This window comes from Hydra vulgaris, chromosome 09 (genome assembly GCF_038396675.1).
Source record: "Hydra vulgaris chromosome 09, alternate assembly HydraT2T_AEP".
Classification (NCBI taxonomy): domain Eukaryota; kingdom Metazoa; phylum Cnidaria; class Hydrozoa; order Anthoathecata; family Hydridae; genus Hydra; species Hydra vulgaris.
In genome coordinates, this window is record NC_088928.1 from 38,884,716 (window position 1) to 38,901,495 (window position 16,780).

The 16,780-nt window shown below is 27.8% G+C and overlaps 1 protein-coding gene across 3 annotated transcripts in view; it reads right to left on the reverse strand.

Moving 5' to 3' along the window:
- Positions 1-1,614: 1,614 nt before the first annotated feature.
- LOC100202156 (tRNA (32-2'-O)-methyltransferase regulator THADA) overlaps positions 1,615-16,780 on the reverse strand; it is a 104,773-nt gene continuing 89,607 nt past the window's right edge. For all 3 annotated transcript variants that reach the window (XM_065805645.1, XM_065805648.1, XM_065805646.1), the window contains 6 exons: positions 16,621-16,677; positions 10,283-10,320; positions 10,006-10,069; positions 3,617-3,764; positions 3,269-3,370; positions 1,615-2,136 (listed from right to left, as the gene is read on the reverse strand). In XM_065805645.1, the coding sequence (XP_065661717.1) occupies positions 1,742-2,136; positions 3,269-3,370; positions 3,617-3,764; positions 10,006-10,069; positions 10,283-10,320; positions 16,621-16,677 (804 nt within the window). In that variant the 3' untranslated portion in view covers positions 1,615-1,741. The remainder of the gene's footprint in view (positions 2,137-3,268; positions 3,371-3,616; positions 3,765-10,005; positions 10,070-10,282; positions 10,321-16,620; positions 16,678-16,780) is intronic.

The following is a 16,780-nucleotide window of genomic DNA, read 5'->3' on the forward strand; positions in this document are numbered from 1 at the left end:
GACTCCAGAGAAAAAAGTTGACCCCAATGAATTTAATGTTTCACAAAAGATTTTGGGCTCTTCGAAGTAGTGAGAGTATAATGGAAGTTCTTAATACAAGTTTAATAAAAAATAGATTAAAAAAAAGGAAGTTTGAATATCGGACAAATACTATCAAAGATAGATTAATTTGCGGAAGCTGTGGCTCCTGGACAAGAGGAAGTACTTATCAACTTACTTAACAGTAAAAATGTTTATGAAATAAATAGTCGTCTTCGAGATGAAATTGTTTGCGTTCAGAGTAAGTAAACAAAGCGATTCCACAGGGTAATTAGCTTTCTCTCATTATTAAATCATACTAAGTATATTGCATGACGTTGCTTATGGAATAACCAAATTGAAATACACTAGTGGTGAAGAGTGCACGCAATATTAAAAACAAAAATTAACTTCGCAATCATGTTCTTTCAAAATGCTAATAAAACATCTGATGAGAGATTCTTAACATTAAAAGGCAAAGATTAAAGTTTTTAACCAAAACGTCGAAACTGCATTCTAGCATAAAGATTTTGATCAAAAAATTCTTCTGATTTCATAAAGAGGGACAGAGTTAGTATTTTTGCAAGAAAGAAACGAGTTTACACTTGGATATATTATTCATGAAAAGCGTGTTTACTTCAATGTATAGGAGTGATCCAGGAATAGATGACTATGTTTCGTTGGCCACAGCAGTTTTAGACCAATTCAAAATCGATATATATCAACCACATATCAAGATGTTAACTAAATCTAATAATGCCGGCTGCTGTCAGAGAAATCTTTCAGCTGAAGCAGTGTACAATGTATGGAAAGAGAGAGATAGCCGGTAAGAGTATATATATTAAACTTTACAAGTTTTACTGAGAATGTAAACAAAATTAACAAATCATAAGTTCTAGATTAGAATGTTATAAGTCTCGCTAATACTTTTAAGTATTTAACAGAACTGATTGTACCAATAACGGGTAAGAGGAGAATACTTTTCCAACATATCAAGTTTCCAACACATTGTGTGTGTGTCTATATATATGTATACATACATACATATATATATATATATATATATATATATATATATATATATATATATATATATATATATATATATATATATATATATATATATATATATATATATACATACACGTATATATACACACAGATATATTTAAATGTAGATTATCAAAATAGATCTTCTTTTAACAAGAGTAGACCGGAGAATTAAACTGAAAATTAGAACACCAGTCCACTAATATAGTGGTTGTAAAAAATTTTTTTGTTATTCAAATAAAATTGTTTTAGGTTTTAATAGTTATATTAGTTACAACGTCTCTTCTCAGTACTTTACTTGGATTCATCGTTCACCTTATATTAGAACAACCATTATGTTATTACCATTAAGGTCATAAGACATTTTCTACTGAAACAAGAGCTTCATTTGCAAGTGCAAATGTAATAGGTGTGTTAGTTATTACACGTTTGCAAACTATTGTATTAACACAGAAAGAAGTACGTAAATTTTTTGTTGCACAAAATAAGAGAAAGGTATGTTAATTTTAACTTATTCTAGACTATTTAGTAAAAACTTGTTTGATATTGAGTTAACAGCAATATTTATTATTTCGAAATCAGTTGTTCTTAAAATTATTTTTACCAAGTTTTAACTTTTTAAAAATGTTTCAGCTTAATATATTTTTTAAACGTTAAGTGTAAATATTAAAATTTAACATTTGATACATTGGTACAGTTGTTCGTAATAAATATTTAATGAATGTTCTTTTGGCTTGTGAATCAATAAAATTTCTAAAAGATGCTTTCTGTATTTGTCTATGTTGGCTTCTGTAAGATAACGCTTCAACAACGTAACTAAACGTTCTGCTAGATCACTATTATCAAAATACGGATTCAATTTTCCTTCCTCAAATACAACAAAAGATTTTACGACATCTGACATTTCAGTCACAAGACCAATATGATTTCTTTCTTTCAAGATACTATTTTCAAATACTATCGAAATTGTAAATTCAAAACAGTCAACTAAGTCAAATTCAAATTGTTTAAATATTCGCATTTCAATATCTTCCATAATCACTTTTGGTTGAGGAATATAACTTTTTTCTAAACGAAAACCAATGAAATAAATATTCGTAATAAAAAATAATTCATTAAAAAATTTATAAAATAATAAAGAAACATTATTATAAAGTAATGGTATAATATTTAGTCTATTAAAAAAATCGAATTTTGTATAATCAAATAACGATTCATTGCAACAATGAAATGATTTAAGGTAACAATTAAATAATGGTCCAAAATAATGAAATAATGGTTCAAAACAATGAAATAATGGTTCAAAACAATGAAATAATGATTCAAAATAACGTTAAACAAAAATCATCAATCATTATACAAAATTATTTATTTTCAATAAATAGTTTTTAGATAATGATTTGGGTTGAAAAATAACTCATTTTTTCACCAATGTTTATTAATTTAATAAACGATTAATATAATTTTTTAACTATATGTCATAGTTTTGTTTAGTTATATATTTTATATATATTATAATTATAGTTTAATTATAATCATAGCTATGTTTTGGAACAACAACAGTTTGTTACATTATTACGGTTTAAAAATTAAATTCTCACACATACTTCCTCTGTGATGAACACCCATTCTCATGCTTACTTCCTCTATGACAATGCCCATTCTCACACTTACTTCCTCAATGACAATGTCGATTCTGACATTTTCTTTCTCTATGATAATGCCTATTCTCACATTTACTTCCTCTATATGACAACGCCCGTTCTCACATTGCAAAACTGAAACCACAAAATTTATTATTAAATAATTGGAGCTTGAATGGAAAGTGTCCCCTCATTTGCTTTACTTGCATGACTTTATGCTAACAGATTATTATTCTTAATTCCGATCACTAAGCAATAGCTTGCACAATGAAAGATTCAAAGATTAGGAAAGTGTAAAACCAACAACATTCTTTCTTTGCCTAAGGGAGCAGTTATAGACAATGGTGTTATTATTAATTAGATTAATTATGATGTTTAATAACTTTTTTTTAAAAGAAATACTCATTACTTGTATTCAAAATATAATATATAATTAAATATAATAAACATATAAATTATGTAAATGTCATAATTACGTTTAATCATAACAAAGGTTTATTTTAAATAATTTAGTAAGCTCCAATCTGTGTGATTAACAAATAAAATTTTAAACACACCTATTGTGTTGTCAAATAAATTTACTGCAGCTGCTTGCCGAACAACAGCATCACAATCTCGTAACAAGTTGATACAACAGCCCAAAAAAAGGTAGAAACAACCTAAAGGTAGAAACAACATAAAGTTTGATAATACTTATAATAGCAAATTGGTAACTCTTTTTAAATTTAAAAGGAGTTATCAATTTACTATTATAAAAATTTTTAAATTATCATATTTTTATATGATACTTTAAATATTTATGATATGAGTTTTTTGTTAACAATATTTAATGAAAAAAAAAAAAAAGAAAAAACAGAATTTATATAACTTTAAGAACGAAATTAAAAAAAAAACACAAAACTTACATTTATCCAAAACAAAAAACGATGGATCAAACATCTGGTAACTGAGAATTTCAGCAACAGCTTTGCGTGATGTTTCAAACTGATTATCGCATGAACTTTCAAAAGAAAATTTCCATAAATCTTTGAAAATTTCTTTGTTATTGATATCCTAAACATTTTGTATATTAGGTAGTAATAATAAGTATTTAGTACTTGCTTATTGTTACTTATTTGCTTTATTATACTTTCTATACATTTTTTATATCCAAAATAACTTTTAATATGAGAATATATATATATATATATATATATATATATATATATATATATATATATATATATATATATATATATATATATATATATATATATATATATATATATATATATATATATATATATATATATATATATATATAAATATATATATATATACAACCCTTGGAATTAGGAAAAATGAGGTCGGCAATAATTTGTGGACCTCAATCTTTTATAGGTCGGCAAAAAAAATTTGATTCAAAAGTCTTACCATAAAAGATAGAAACGAGGTCGGCAATTTTTTGCTGACCTCAAACAATTTTAGGTTGGCAGTTAGGTCGACATTGCTGAATGTTGACCCTAATTCCGATATATATATATATATATATATATATATATATATATATATATATATATATATATATATATATATATATATAATTGACCCTAATTCCCTAATATATATATATATATATATATATATATATATATATATATATATATATATATATATATATATATATATATATATATATATATATATCAGAGGGTTTGGGATGGAGCAACAATCTTTTTTCTTTCATTAATATATATGTATATAATATATAATATAATATATAATATATTATATATATATTATATATATATATATATATATATATATATATATATATATATATATATATATATATATATATATATATATATATATATATATATATAATAAATTTGTGTGTGTGTAAATTAGTAAAAAAGTGCTTATCTAACTTGAGCTTCTACTATCAGTTCATCTTTAACAGGAATCATAAGGAAGTTTCCTGATGATCCAGCTGAAGAAGAAACAGTAAAAGCTCAAGTTAAATAAGTATTTTTTTCTAGTTTATTACTGCTCTGTTTTTTAAGAACATTGAGCACTTTTTTTTTCGAATACATTTACATATTTGACATATGTATACAAATAAAACAAGTTACGTAAAACTATTACATAAACCTACTGTTACGAGTGTGTAGATATAATCTTCAGGCTTTTTTTATTCAGAAGCTCATTGGCATTTTTTTAAAGTAAAACAATTAGTTTTTCATATAGAGTAAAATTAACAAAGAAATAAAAAACAAACTAACACTAAACCAATGGAAAAACACCCCTGATGTAATGAAATGGTTAACAAGCATGAACAGCATGCAACATAGTGCATTTATACAACTTGATATCAATGAATATTATTTACCTATCACAAAAGATATACTAAGCAGTGTTCTAATATTTGCAAAATAACACACAGCAATCAGTGATAGGAAACACACAGCAATCAGTGATACGAAACACACAGTAATCAGTGATACGAAACACACAGTAATCAGTGATACAAAACACACAGCAATCAGTGATACGAAACACACAGTAATCAGTGATACAAAACACACAGTAATTAGTGATACAAAACACACAGCAATCAGTGATAAAAAACACACAGTAATCAGTGATACAAAACACACAGTAATCAGTGATACAAAACACACAGTAATCAGTGATACGAAACACACAGTAATCAGTGATACAAAACACACAGTAATCAGTGATACAAAACACACAGTAATCAGTGATACAAAAAATTATCAATTATCAATTATACGATTTTTTTTGTATAAGCAACTTAGAACTTTGGTCAGAACTCGAGTTGCATATTTTTCAGCCAATTTCTATATCTCGAGTTGCTTAATGGTTGCTTAAGTTTCTTAGCCTAAATTTCAGTGTTTTTACGAATAAGAGACAAAATAGGGTTTAATATCAAGTCTTTAACAGAAGAGTGCTCTTTACAACTGAAATCACTTAAATTCTAATAAAAAAAAAGATCAAAAATGTTTCTCTCATCTGCTGGATCTTTATTTTCTTCATCTCCACTTTCTTCGTCTTCTTGTCCATCTAGTTCCTCGTCTTCTCCGTCTGATTCATCAGGTAAAACATCAATAGGGTTATCCTTAACTTCGTCTGGAATAGAAGTCTCATTCCAGTCATCTGGAAAGTGATTTCCACCGGGTTGTCAATGTCAACAGGGGGTGGAACAACATAAGCAGGCATGCCTTCAGGATTAATCTGTTCGTCCATGCTACCATCAGCCGTGATAAGACATCCTGTTTTCGCAAAGCTCCTATAAAGCATATAAAGAAATTTCTCGTCTTTGGATGTTTTACGGTAAGCTTCACCGACTCAATGAGTTATCAAAATGCGGCGATCTTTTGCCAACAGTTTTCGATCATCGTTGCCAAGCCAGAGTTCGATGTTTTCATCATTTTCGAGCCAGATGTTTTGTTCTGCTTTAATATCTGATTTGAATGCTTTTCCTGGTCCGGCATCAACAGGTTGCCAAAAATGTGTCCCGTTGGGAACACCAAACCAGACAATACCTTTATGTTGTTGCACTTCATTCAAAAACTCATCACTGCCTTGGGCTGTCAGGTTATTGCAGAACAAAATGTACTCATCCAGGTTAGCGACAGCATTGGAGAGAGTGTTCTTCACCCATTTAACGGAAAACGCTGTATCTGCCCATGCATTTGGTTGCCAGTACACATCTACATCAGTATCATAGGCTAAAACTTCATCTTGACTAATCCTTTTCCCCTTACCTCTGAAAATCAATGCCAGCTTCACCATTCCTTCAGGACTGAAACATATTTGAAGGGTAGCTTGTCGCTTATCAAGCCCCCTGCCAGGTTGAGCTACCCATACTATATGGTCCCTTCGTTCCTTTCCCTTACTCATTGGAATTTCGTATGTTCGTTTACTCTTGACTACAAACGGGAGTGGAATTTGATCTACATTGATTCTCTTTTTCGGTGGGAAACACCCCCATTTTTTATCGTATGTGGGTTAGCCACTTCCAGACTTAATCAACTTTTCTCTCAAATTTGAATGCCATTTCATCAGAATTGGGGTTTGCTTCTTTACATCAGCTTGGCGCTTACGTTGAACACACAGCATGCGGATCTTATTTTTCCTTAAGAAATGAGTGACTATTGATTTTGGCAATCTGTCAGCATTCAGGCTTTGTTGTAGATGAATTTGATTCGCTCGGACATACAACCACTCAAAGTTAACTTTTAGCCCCTTTTTTCTTGCTTTGGAGAATTTGTCATAAAGTTTGTTTAAAACAAAGCTTTGTGTCACCTTTTCGGCATTTCCTGAATAACGCGTTTTTCTTGTTTTCGTTGTACTTGTTGTAGATTTCTTTTTCTTTTGATTTCCATCGTGTAATCAAATTCTTATGAATGTTATACTTTTTTGCTACATCCCTACTTAACATACCATCGTTTAAGTCATTTAGCGCATTAACCTTTTCTTTTAACGTATAGCTCTTCCGTTTGTCAGCAATTTTTGGTAATTCATTAGCTTCAATATCAGTAACAAGCTTCTCTAAAACCGATTTCACAGTTTTTTCAATATTATCGTACTTGTTCTTTCCATCAATGATTTGATCCAAGCTTATTGATTTCGGGTCTTTGTCAGTTTGAGCAATATCCGTATGTGATAACTTATTTTTACACCAAAACTCGTGCATCGAAAGGGCTTGTGATGTTTTCAGTGATATTTTGCAAACAATACATTCAAACAAATTATCTTCTTTTTCCTTCGGCACTACATTTACCAACTCACCATGATGACAAATCTTTTTGGTAAAACCAAAGTTGAACAAATTTGTCTGCTTTCTCTTACTCATGGTCTTAACAGTGTTGTCAACAACAAACACAACAACAACACTACTGTGATTACTTTCTTTTGAAATCGTTTATCTAAAAGAAGTCATTACATTGCAGAGAAAAAAATTGATTTGAATGCAAAATCGAATGTTTTCATTTCTCAAAAAAACGTGTACAGCAATTTTTCAAACTACATAAAGCTATGTTTTATATCCAACATAAAAATAGTATTTGAAAGTAAATAAAGGAACTTTTTGAGTGCTTTGATTTTTATGTGCAATTTATGAGTTGCTTATGTTAATATTTGTTCAGAACTGAAGTTGCTTAATATTTTTTCACATCGAGTTTAGTTGCTTATAAACGAGTTGCTTATACAAAAAAAATCGTGTATTGTAGATAGTCATTATTTTTGTTAAGCATGAAACATGGAACAAAATGGTGTCTAATGATTGTTTCATTATCACAATGGGATATTTTAATGGAGCCAAAGCATGTGAACTGTTTATGCATTCTGGATTCTTTATCTAGAACCATTAGTAAAAATAATTTAGCAAGAGAAGTTTATGGTAATGAGAAAAAAAAAGCAGCTCCCCCTCTCATTCCTGATGTAGCACAGCAAAGGAAAAAGCAGCACAGTTAGACAAAATCTGAAAAAATTAAGACATTTAAAAACATTGGATTTCACATAGAGATCCTAACCAACCTAAACAGCTTTAATTTTCTTGACATTACTTTTAATTTTCAAAAAAACTCCTACTAACTTTTTAAAAAACAGAATAACCAACTATTCTACATTCAAATAAAACCACCCACCACAAGAACTTAAGCCCTCTATCACAAAATTAGTTAAATAAAAAAATAATTAACTCATCAAAACTAGAATTCAAGAACCACTTAAACAAAATAGTTTTTAAAACTTTATCCTAAATTACAGCTCAAAAAATAAAACATGTTCTAAAAGAAAAAGGAAAGTAATTCGGTTTAATTGACTGTAAAATAAAAGCATCTCCACCAATGTTGGCCAAACCTTTTTAAAATTAATAGATAACTGTTTGCCACCTTCAAAACCACTCTACAAACTATTTAATTACAACACCACAAAGGATTGTTACAGATGCTCAAAAAACAATTCAAAAATCATAAAAAGCCGCAACAAAAAAATTAATTTAAAAAGCACAACTGAAAATTTCTCTTGTAATTGCAAGCCGAAAGAAATGCGCCCATTGAATAAAGATTGTAGAGCAACAAATATAATTTACAGATGCGTAACATCTTTCCTAAACACACTCAGCAAAGCTTACATCTGTTTATCAAAATGTGTCTGAAAAAGAGATATGTGTAATGACGTAGTTTTATTTTCTACACATATATATTATATTATAGCTATGATTCAATTCATAAAGCACTTTCTTAATAGTATATGTACTCTAAAACAGTATCATTACATGCACAAAAAAGAAATCAAATGTAAAAGGTATATAAATAGCTCATTCTGAAAAAATTAAATTTTATTCCGTCAAAATGTTACTAAAAAATATTACTGAGTAATACTACATGAAGGTTGAATAAAGGTTTGTAGTAGTAATACAACAAAAATAGTTTAGATTAGTTTAACAATTAGAACAACATGTATCACGTCACATCGTTTTTTATTGGATGATAGAATACTTTGTTCACATTGTATCGAATGTTCACATTATTGTATTGAATGTTTACATTATTCTATCAAATGTTCACATTATTGTATCTAATATTTTACAAGAAATAGAATATTTTTAAGTAAACAATTAGTAGATTTTAATAAATATTTAATAATAGTTTTTAAATTCATTTTTATAGAATATTGAAACAAAATAAAGAGTTCACTAGTTAAAGTAAAAAATTTCACAAGACTTACAATTGCTTTTGTGTTATAGTCACACTTATATAACTGTGTGTGCAATTTTTTATTATAATATTGGATTAAGTTTTATTTACATTGGTAGCGCAGTAACACCACAATTGGTAACAAAAGTTATTTCAAGTGCAAAGATGATCTTAGCTTAGATAATCTAAAAGATTAGCTAGTTGGTAAACAGGTTTAAATGTAATAACTCCCTTTAATAAATTAGAATTTTTGTCCCTATGTTCAAGAAGCACTATTCTTCCATAAAGGATTAGAAAATTAGAAAAAGAGACCTAGATGGCCATAAATTGGTTAAATTAAAGATAAATTTTGGGCTAGGAAAGAAACAACTTTCATTGTTAATAATAAAATGTACTGAAGACTTGTTTAGTTTTAAAAACATTTTCGAAACTATTTGTTGATATTTGTGTGGAATTTATCAGACTCTTCTTGGAGCCAAAGATTCCTATATGTAATCTTTAAGTATATATGCAATCTTCAGGTATAAATGCAATCTTTAGGTATATGTAACTTCACAAATATCTTCTTACATTTATAAAAAAATTACCTGTTTATCAAGTTTTATCAATATTGCACCTGCTAGCTTTAGTAACGAAGAACGCATGCTATCCCTATAAATATATGTTTGCAAAATATTGAATATGAATATATACAATATATGTTGAATGTTGCAAATGTATGATTGCAATCAACAGATATTTTTATTGATCTATTTAATGAAAAATTCAAAATTATACAAAATTTATAAAATGATCCGGAATAGTAAATAAAAATATTGAATGCCTATTAATATTAAAAAATAATAATAATAAAAAAGAAAATACCTAACATAATTCTTCAAATCTAGCAAAATATTCCATAGCTATAAAAAAAAAGCTTACCATATCTGTAAAAGAAATATGATGTTCATTTTGTTGTTATTTACATTAAGTTTAACTTGTGAAAAGGTAAATGTTTGCATAAAAAGAACTATCAACCCCAAGGTTGTAAGTAACTGGGGCCCAGGCCCTGGGTCAAAATGAGTCTTTTTGCAAACCCAGCCCTGTCAAAACTATAAGATTTAGCAGGGGTTGATAGCCGGAGCTAAAAAAAATTTTTAATACTTTATATATTATAAATTTATGCATATATTTACTATTTATTAAATACTGGCATATATTTATATATTTTTAACTTAATTCATTTCAAACAAGGTTGCAAGCAACCATTATTTAGTAATGAGAAAACAGAGGATAGGGTTAAGGAGCAAGGAAATGGTTAACTGAAGACTTAAAAAGTTGGTTGTATAAATCAGGAAAACATAAAGATGGGTAAGAGTTATGAGGCTTTTTTGATGCGCAAGAAAAAAAACTGGATTAATAAAAGTTTTTACAGCATGAAGGGATAATGTACTGATACGGTAAAAGGATGCAACTTGCTGAATGCGAGAATAAGTTTTGGTTGATCAAACTAGAGATGATAGCTCCTTTGACCATTGACCATGATAACATTTGTAAAAAAAAGAAAGAAATGCAGCCTTACAACAATGGGAGAGTGGCTTAAGCTAAGCAGATAAAGCAGGTCTAATTACATTTACAATTTGCTTTGTCTAAAAGTAAGAGGGTTGTTATTCGTCAATATAGGAATGCTAACAATTCTGCAATATTTGCTTGCAGTAAATAAATGAGTATTGTTGTCCAACAAAAATTATGTGTTTTAAGTCTCTAAACCCACAATCCGCAAGCCCCAAGCTGTTACAGAAGACAGATCAGATTAAAAATCGGCTGCTTGTTCTAACCAATTAAAAAGTGAAGAGTTTTTTTTTTTTAAATCTTTTTGTAAAAACAAGAGTATAAAGTTGAGTCATAAGCAAAAACACTTTAGCTGTAAAATTTTTATGAAGATTGTTATTGTAGATAAAAAACAATACAGTAGCAAAGATAGAACCTTGTGGTACCCATAAAGTTACTCTAAATGAAGAAGAATGTAAGCCTTCAAGAATAACATTAATACTGCAGTTAGAAAAACATGATTTAATAAAAGAATCTTAAAACCTTTATATAAAGAAACTGATAATAGAGTGAAGACAAATTGAAGGATAGTTGGAAAGTTCAGTGTTTTCTAGAGTTTCTAAAAGTTGGAACCATTTATTTAGCACTTATTAAAAGTTTGATTAAAAATTGAAGAGAGTTCTGGAGAACACTTTTTTATGACTATGATGGAAACCTTGTCTGAACCATAAACTGTAAAAGTGTTTAATTGAGAATTATCTTTAGGATTGCCAGAGTAATTTGGATAATTAACAATGGGTTAATCTGTTTAACTGGAATGGCAGGCAGATTCAAGAGTATAGCCATTACATTCAAGAGTCAAGTTAGAGAAAAAGTTGTTTCCAAATAACTCCGCCCTATTCTGGAGAGAAGTAAAAAGATCAGACCCATGAATTAAAGATTAAGTGTGTGACTTACTTTAGTTAATGATACTGTTAAAAACTTTCCAAAAGTCTCTAGAACATAACATCTGAGATAAGATACAAGATTTAGTAAACTGAGAATAACAAAGTTAACATCAAACAGGACCTTTTTACATAGGCCTCTTGCAATAATAAAAGAACATTTGATGGATAAAAAACCAACACAATGGTGAAAATGTGGAGTAGAATAAGACTTGACTTAAAATTGAAGAGAAGGAATAAAAGCTTCTAAAGTTTTATTCCAGAAAAAATAAAAGCTTCCAAGATGTGCATTTATGCATACATAATACAGATATATATGAATATAAACATATATGTTTGCTATTTATTTAGATGCAGGCATACAACACTCTTGCATATTTATATAAAACTTAGTATTTATATGGTGTAGTATTTGCCAAATGGTCAGATGGATGTGTGGTATGACCCTAACAAGAGGAGAAAAGAAAGCATAATCTTACCCAAAGATTAGAAAAAAATGTTGTATCCAACAGCGTTTGTCAGAGGAGGCGTAAGTAATTTGGGTACCAGCATGTAGAGAGGTAGTAGCTTGAGGAAAATAGTAGTGGTAGAAGTAAGAAAACTTGGAGGGAGTGCATTACTATTGTATGAACAAGCTTTAGTTAAGGAAAAAAGATGGTTGAGATTGTTGGTATTAAAGAAACAGCATAAAAGAAGAAGGCTAAAGCTTGATGATGATGATTTTGACAATGATAATGATAGTAATAATTTTGATAACAATGATGATGATGATGATGATGATAATGATGATGATAATTATGATGACCATGTTGATCATGATGATTTTTATATATGCATATATATGTAAAATATAACATGAATTTTGAATAAAAAAAAAATACTTTAAGATATATAAATGTTTATGCAGCTCACAAACCTGGTCACAAACCTGGCCCCGACTATATAATATCAAACCCAGCCCCAGTCAAATTTCAACCCTAGTCGTTTACTACCCCAAGGAAAGGAAAGATGAAACTGAGAAAATAGATTTATGAAACAGTTGAAATGTTTCTACAGTAGAAATGTTTCTTTAGCTGAAATGATCTACATTTGAAATATTTTTACATTTCTAATATTTCTACTTTTGAAATGTTTCAACCGTTGAAATATTTTTACTGTTGAAATGTTTCTACAGTTGATATGTTTCTACTGTTGAAATGTTTATACAGTTGAAATGTTTCTACAGATGAAATTATGGAGTTTATAGAGTTTTGGTTCTTCTGTAAAAATATTACACATTTTTATTACTTATACAAAATGCAATCAATTATTACAAGTAGTTTATTTGCAATATTTGATTGTAGATCAAATATTACAAGTAAACTACTCTCTCTTTTCTCTCAGAAGAGTTCTGTATATTAATAATATCTGAAATGCAAACTCTTGGAGTAGGGAAATAATCACACAGAAAAAAAGAATAAAAAAACTCAGTAAAAAATCATTTTGAACAATGTGCAAATTGTTAGAAATACCATTTCATCAAAACATACATAAAACACATCTTCAGTATTTTTAAAACATGACATAGAAAAATGTTTTTGGATGTCTTTTGATCCTTGTATATAATGTTATTTATTTCATAAGTTGAGAATTTATGACAATTTAGATGTAAGTAATGGTATGGGCTGAGAGATAAATAGGTCATTATGAATTGTGACAAAAGTCATTGAAAAAACATTTTACATGAGTACCAAATGTACCAAGCACAGTTTTCTTTGAAAACTTTTAACATAACCTAAATGCGAAAACTTTTAATCTAAATGGTCCTTTTTTATTCAACTGCTGACTATTAAGCCGATATTATTTTTTAATTGAGTAGTTCAATTATTCAATTAAAAATAATTGAAATTTAATTTTTAATTGAATAATAAATTAATATAAGAACTAATGACAATTCTAACAAACATTTTTTTAAAGTTAAGTATAATATTTATTAATGTATTAATTTTCATATATTGCAATTAAGTTTCGCTAGAAGTATGAAACCAACAATTTGAGTTACTTAAATTAAATAAGGACCTTACTTAGAATAAACCATAACTGTTTAGACAAGCTTTGGGTTGAATTTTTTGATATATCTGGTAGACTCATGACTCAAAAATAGTTAGAATGAATCTTACTAAAACCTTTCTGTAGAATTAGTTATAAAGTTGAAGGTTATAAGCAGTCAATAATGACAAACATTTAAAAAAAAAGTTGATTTGATTTATATGTACTAGTTATTTATAGTATAGTTATGATATATTTATACAATTTAATAAAATATTTATGTATCTTAATAGTAGATTTATTTATAACAGATGGTTTGAGCTCAATGCAAAAATAAAATTTGTGATAAATATTTACTTCAGAGAATAATATTGAAATATTAAAATTAATATAGCCTATTAATATAACCAAATTTCAAATAAATCAGAAATAACTTTAGTAAAATACTTAATATAATATTTATTATATTTTATATTTCATAGTTAAAAATGCTAAAAATAATAAAATAGTTTAAGGCATTAAATATACATATTTGGATCCATAATAAGCGTCAGCTAGGGTTTGGCGGTTTTTCAAAACCGGTTTTAAAAAACCGGTTTTTTAAATAAATTTGACACATTTGAAAACCGGTTTTTAAATTACGAAAACTGGTTTTTTATTATTTACCATTTTTATTATATATTGTTATTATACAATAGCATTTTGTTACGTTATTTGAGTAATCTGTTTCCTTTTTTGTTAACACGCTTCTTTAAATTTATCCCTCCTCATTTTTGTAAAAATGTAACTAATTTAAATCGTTTATATATTAATAGTATATATAATACTACTATGATATTTATATCATTTTAAATGTAATATTGTAGTATTTATTTTTATGTGTATACTATACTAAGTTTTTTTATTTCGCAAGTTAGTTTTTTGGAATTTGTTACTTATAAAATCAAATTTGTTACTTATAAAAACCAAGTATGTTTTATATTATAATATATAAGTAAATAGTTTCCCTTGATTAGTTTGTTAAGTATTTTGTTATGTTATGGTAATATAATTATGATATGAGCTTAAGCTCTTATCAACGTGGTAGTATAATTTAAAGTTACAATTAAAAAAGGTAAGGCATTTTTTTTTCAAAAATATTAATTCAATAATTTAATTTCATTTCCAGATAATAAAAAAAATGAATAAGTCAGAAGTTTGGAATAGTTTTAAAAGGTCAGGGATAGAAAAAGCAATCTGCAAATATTGTAATAAAATGTTGAGTGGCAAGGGTTCATCAACAAGTAATCTATGTAATCATTTAAAATCAGTTCATAAAATTGATATTGAAAATAAATCAGAAACGTTCAGCAAAGAAGATACTGGTCCTTCATCTTTTTTAAAAGAAAAAACTAATATTTTAAATTTTATGCAAGTAAAAAGGAGTAGCTTACAAGAAATCTTTTCAAAACTTGCTGCAATGGATGGGTTTTTTATAAATAGCATTACGAAAAGCTCATTCATACGAGAGTCTCTTCAACAACGAGGATATTCATTACATAAAAAAAAACTCTAGAGTAATGGATCTCATTCAAAAGCAAAACTTGAAACTATTACAGAATTAGATTCAATAAATATGAGTGGAAAAATTTTTTTTATAACTTTAGACGAGTGGACAAGTAAAAGAAATCATAGATATTTAAACATTAATGTACATCACTTAGCAGAAGATTTTAATTTAGAATTAGTTCCAATAGCTGGTTCTTGTGATGCTCAGAGAACCTTGGAATTAATATCTGGAAGACTTAAAATATTCAATTTGAATCTAGAAACTGACATTGTTGCTGCAAATAATGGTGCTGCTGTTATGATAAAATTTGGCAAATTATCATGTATAATTAATCAACTATGCTATTCACATGCAATCTGCCTAAAATAAGTTTGAATCTGTTAAAGGCTTTAGAAGAAAGAATTCAAGAAAGAAGACAAGTTGAATTAGCATCTCTTTTACTTTTTTTGCAAAATCCGGAAAACATTTCTGGTCCAGTAAAAAAATCTAGTATACTTCCAACATTAATAAATTGTCCAAAAACCAACATTAATAAATTGTCTGAAAAGTTATTGCCTACAATATTTCAAAATTCTATTATAAACACCGTTTCAGATCAAGAGGAAATCGAAGAAACTACTCATCAGAGTAAAGCTTTTTAAAAAAGGTCATGGAAAATTCAATTAATAAGTTTCTTGAAGAGCCTGCAGAAAATATCACTAACCCAAAAGGGATGAGTTTTTATTATTTGAGGCAACACATAAAAGAACCAAAAACTAAGATATATTATTTGATGCACCTAAAACTATAAAACAGTACCGAGCCCAGTACCTAGTGAAAGCGTATTTTCAATTGCAGGCAATTTTGTGTCCAAAATTAGAACGACACCGTTCAATGGACATATTATGTTTTCTAAAATCTTATTTTCGTAGAAAAAAATTACGATAAGTGAAACAAATAAAATATATAAATTAAGTATCTCTCGTTATTCAACTTTTTTTTTGAAAAATTCGAAAACCGGTTAAAACCGGTTTTGGGGAATTTGGAATTCGAAAACCGGTTTTTCAAAAAGTCGGTTTTTGTCTAAACCCTAGCGTCAGCCGATCTTCCCCATTATAATCCTACCCATATAGATATGCTATAATAACTGTGGAAAAATAAAAAAATCTTACTTTAATCAACTCTTGCAATGAGAATTTGTTTTCATTTGCCATGAGTAATGATAGTACCTAAAGACATTAACATTATAAATCAACAAGGTGGCAATTTTCCACTAAACAAGAAGTTAATGACAAAATATTTTACACCTACTTATATATACATATATATATA